The sequence below is a fragment of the Etheostoma spectabile genome, chromosome 24 (assembly GCF_008692095.1).
Source record: "Etheostoma spectabile isolate EspeVRDwgs_2016 chromosome 24, UIUC_Espe_1.0, whole genome shotgun sequence".
Taxonomy (NCBI): domain Eukaryota; kingdom Metazoa; phylum Chordata; class Actinopteri; order Perciformes; family Percidae; genus Etheostoma; species Etheostoma spectabile.
In genome coordinates, this window is record NC_045756.1 from 2,235,073 (window position 1) to 2,239,370 (window position 4,298).

General features: G+C 37.6%; 1 protein-coding gene across 2 annotated transcripts in view; it reads right to left on the reverse strand.

Moving 5' to 3' along the window:
- LOC116674189 (N-chimaerin) overlaps window positions 1-4,067 on the reverse strand; it is a 20,618-nt gene extending 16,551 nt beyond the window's left edge. For both annotated transcript variants that reach the window (XR_004328007.1, XM_032506720.1), the window contains exons 1-4: window positions 3,884-4,067; window positions 3,459-3,566; window positions 837-875; window positions 637-692 (exon numbers count right to left, since the gene is read on the reverse strand). Coding sequence is in view for 1 of the 2 variants with exons in the window: in XM_032506720.1 (XP_032362611.1) it covers window positions 637-692; window positions 837-875; window positions 3,459-3,477 (114 nt within the window). In the remaining variant the exon portion in view is untranslated. The remainder of the gene's footprint in view (window positions 1-636; window positions 693-836; window positions 876-3,458; window positions 3,567-3,883) is intronic.
- Window positions 4,068-4,298: the final 231 nt, after the last annotated feature.

Genomic DNA, 4,298 nt, shown 5'->3' on the forward strand with positions numbered 1-4,298 from the left:
GGGGGGGGGTGTCCGCCTGTCTGATGATTTTAAGTGGGTCACCACCGACTACCTGACCGGGCGTCAAAGCAACCAGCTGCTCTTTTGGCTGGCACACACACACACACACACACACGCATGCACGCACGCACGCACGCACGCACGCAGACAGGCACACGCGCACACACAATGAATGTTAAGCTTGCTTGAGGCTTGATCCATTCAATGATTGCTCCAGTTGGTCATAGTATATGATGCTGGAGAATATAGAATAGGCCTAAGTTAAGATACAAGGTAATGGGATATCAAACTGACCTCCTTAGGGTGCTTTGGCTTTAATTCAAATTAAACATTTGTGAAAGGATATACCTAGATGATAACTCTACTGATGTACTGTGCGTGTGCTCAAATCAAAACTACATTGTCATGTGTATAACAGATCTGCAAGCGTATAACTGTATAACACATCTTCAACACACCGCAATAACACATCTGTAATCAGAGGCACCTCCTTAAACTTTATAGACACTTTCTTTACAAAATGTTCTAAGTAAAATTATATTTTTGAGGAGTAGTACCATGAAGTCTTACCACTAATTATTGTGTTAAAAAGAAACATAACATTTGCCGGTTGACAATTAGGAAGTGTGTTCTCACCTCACAAATGCAGGTGAGTCTGCGTGGGTGAGGTGCCTCCTGCTGGAGCTGGTACACTGTATCAAAAAAACAAACAGCAAATCTTCAACAAAAAGCTGCCATAAAGAAACACTCAAGGCAAAGAAGGAGACTATAACAATTGTAAAATTAAAGTTTAAAAATCAAGATTATAACACAGCAAATGTCCCATCAATACTTACAGTAAGACTTCCACACGGGTGGCCTGTATTCATCATGATCTGAGGACAGACAAAGTACAAGGTCTTAAACAGTTAGTCTTACTTCATTTCCTTTGCTACAGCGCCCTCAAGTGGACAAAACAGAATGCTCAGCGCTGGCTGTATCTGCCTGTTCTATGTCTCAGTTTTGAAACGAACCATCAACCAGGTAAGATCTACAATTTTATTTCATCTTTCTTATTTTAAAGCAATAAAAATAACAGAGCATCTATTTGCATGTAGTGCTTAATGTAAAAAAATAAAAATAATTTTACATTCAACGAATGAACAGTTGGAACTGGGTAAGAGCACCAGTATGCTCAAGGAAATGTTGCAATATTAATAATGTCATTGAGGCCTTTTTCCTGCCGGGGAAACATTTAAATATATTTTTTTTTTTTAGCTTAGAATTGATATCATGATTCTCTTCCACATTTCTATTCTCACTAAGTGTAATGTGTATTGCACACATGAATCATGACAAAAGAAAACAAATTGGCAGTGCCAAAACAAGATTTGGCACCTAAAGCACATTGTGCATCACCACAAGCCTGTAAACATAGAGGCTTCAATGAAGAGAAGGGAGAGCACTGCAGCGCTGGGGAGCGCCTCAAATCCTATTTTATACGGTCTATGTTTAAAACTTACAGAATAAAGTAGTTTGTGATGCAGTCAGCTTGTAAAATTAAATGAGAATCAAAGTCATTACAAAAAAAAAAAATCAAAGTTATTTCAAAATGAAATTGCAAACATGAGTGAATTGATTTTGTAATGATTAATCTTGCAGGCCAAATGCCATTGCCAAAAAAACAAGTTAAATAAGCAGTTTAATGAATAAAAGATCCTCACAAAGACTGCATGACATGAAGTGAAGGCTTTCAGCTACTTCATTTTATTTAGTATGTGTGCAATTACCTCAGGCGTTCACACTGATGGATGATGTTCTTTTCCAACAACAAAAACCTCACTGAGCATAAACAGTGGCTAAGTGAATTCATACATAAATCTACTCTGTGAAGCATAAAACGTTGCTCAAAGATTCATGTATATTGCTTTGCAGAAAGGGTGGCTTGTAATCGACTGTGATGTTTATCTTTCCTACTCCCAGACAAGCTTTCGCAGTCACTCCCTCAGGTCTACCCATCTAAGAGAAATTGTAGATGAATAACAAAACAGTAGCAGTGTGTCCTCTGCGCTTGTATAGTTGTTGAAAACCATAAAAAAACACTGATATTAACATTAGACTCTCTGCAACAGGAGACACGAAGAAGAACAGAATCATGTTCAGCCCCAAGCACCTAATTGGACTTTGGCTGAACTCTGAGGTAGCTAATGGACATCCCTGAAAATCCTACAATGTGGTTACTGTGAAATCCTTTCGCGTTCAAATCCTGTGCAGTGTATATTTATTTAGTGACTCATTGTGGCTCATGGTGTGAAGCATCAATATTCAAACATAATACATGTAACACTAACCTGTGGATATTTTGACAAATACAATTATTGTATAAGCGTGACAAGGTTAAGACTGCTTAATATATTGTTTTCTTGTAAAAAATAAAACACAAGTTGCGTGTTTCTTCCCTTAGAAAAGGAAATCTGTTCTCTGGATAAGTGCAATTACAACAGAAATATCTGCATCCAAAACTGCAAAACCAACAAACTAATTCTGGAAAGAAAGAATAACTGTTTTTAGAACTGAACCTGGTCCACTTGTAGATTGCAAAAAAATAAATGCTGGATATAGACTCACTTTGAAAATATGAATATGTATCGGTCCTTTGGCCAGCATCTTGCCAATTCAGACATATGCCGTCTCAGTATGGGTAAAGCTAACAGCCTGTTTCCTGTCTTGGTGTACTCTGTGTTCACTCTGCAAGCCTTATCTTTCAACACTTGTCCCGGTATCCTGTCTTCAAAATAACTCCAAATCCTCCCTGGGCAAGTTTCTCACCCTCTTTCTCAAGGCAACATACCCTCACAAGACACACTCACAGGAAACCAGTCAAAACATATAGACTGCTGACAACTCTGCAACAGGGATGGAAATGCAGCTCTCCAAAAGAGCGTAAAATATAATACCATACTCTAATATCATTCAACAGGAAATAAAGACCTATGTTAGATCTAGCACCACCTAAAATACACACACATTTACGTACTTACTAACGTGATAAATACTGTTTACTCGTTAAAGGATCAATCAGACTGCATTTTACTGCCAATACTACTTCACTGAATATTTGAAGGAAGGACATGGTGTATTTAATAGCCAACTTTAGTATAAGCCCTGCATTTATCAGCAATCTGTATTTCAACTGATAAAAGTATTCCTTATGTAGCAGTGGTGTCAACGTTTATAATAGTATATTAATGTATTTGTCTCACATATTTAGTGAAGAAGTGTAAAGTAGCACACAATGGAAATATTTAAATACACAAGTGCTTTTTTATTGCAGTACTTAATAGTTAACATAGTTAATGTAGATTTCTAGTGACAACTGAAAAAAACAAACAAAAAATAAATAAAAACATATAAAACACATCATTAATACAACCAGGTAAAGGCACAAAGGTGAATATATGAGGCGTGATGCTGCTTACCAAAGACATTTAGGGCCATCTTGATTCTGTGATATGATGATGATGATGATTAACAATTTAACCAGCAGATCCAAATTCCCAGCGAAACGGACCCACTCAGTTTAAATCCTAAAAGATACAAATAAAAGAAGTTGAAAGTACTCAATTACTGACTGTGGTGAGGTTCTCTGGCCACAGTGAAAACAGATGGGGAACAATAAATGATCGAGCTCAGAGTATAAGAGAGCTAACATTAGCGGACTCAGTACTTCACATGGGAGACTGAACCGAGGATAAAACACAACTAATAGATGTTGTTTTACATTGAACTGGAGAGAAAACATTTGCTTTGCAATACAATACAATCTACAAGTGCACAGACAACAATTTGAAATTATAAACTGTTTTATTAATCTAACGGTTAGCTAGTTATACGGGGTACTCACAGTCAAATTCATTCTGCATTGTGTGGTCGCCATCTTGTTGGGTCACGTGAGCGGAGCAGTCTCGCCCTCTCTCTGGAGTAACTATGGCAACGTACCTTGCTATTGGTACTTCGTGGCAAGAAAGGCGTCGTCACTCCCGCTTTAAAGTTTGTTTTGTATAATATTAATATATATGTAAATATTATAATGTAGTGACGTTGTGTAACATCATGTACCAGCTTTTAGGCAAAAGCTTTTAGGTTAAAGCTAGGTTTTTAAAATATAACTAACAAGATATCTCGCTGGACAGCCATTCGCTCTCTCAGCAAGCGAAACGTAAACCAAAGGAGGCAACGCATACATCTAGCCAGGTATAATTTTTGATGTCTTCACACATGGTGTCATGGCCGGTTAGCTCAGTTGGTTAGAGCGTGGT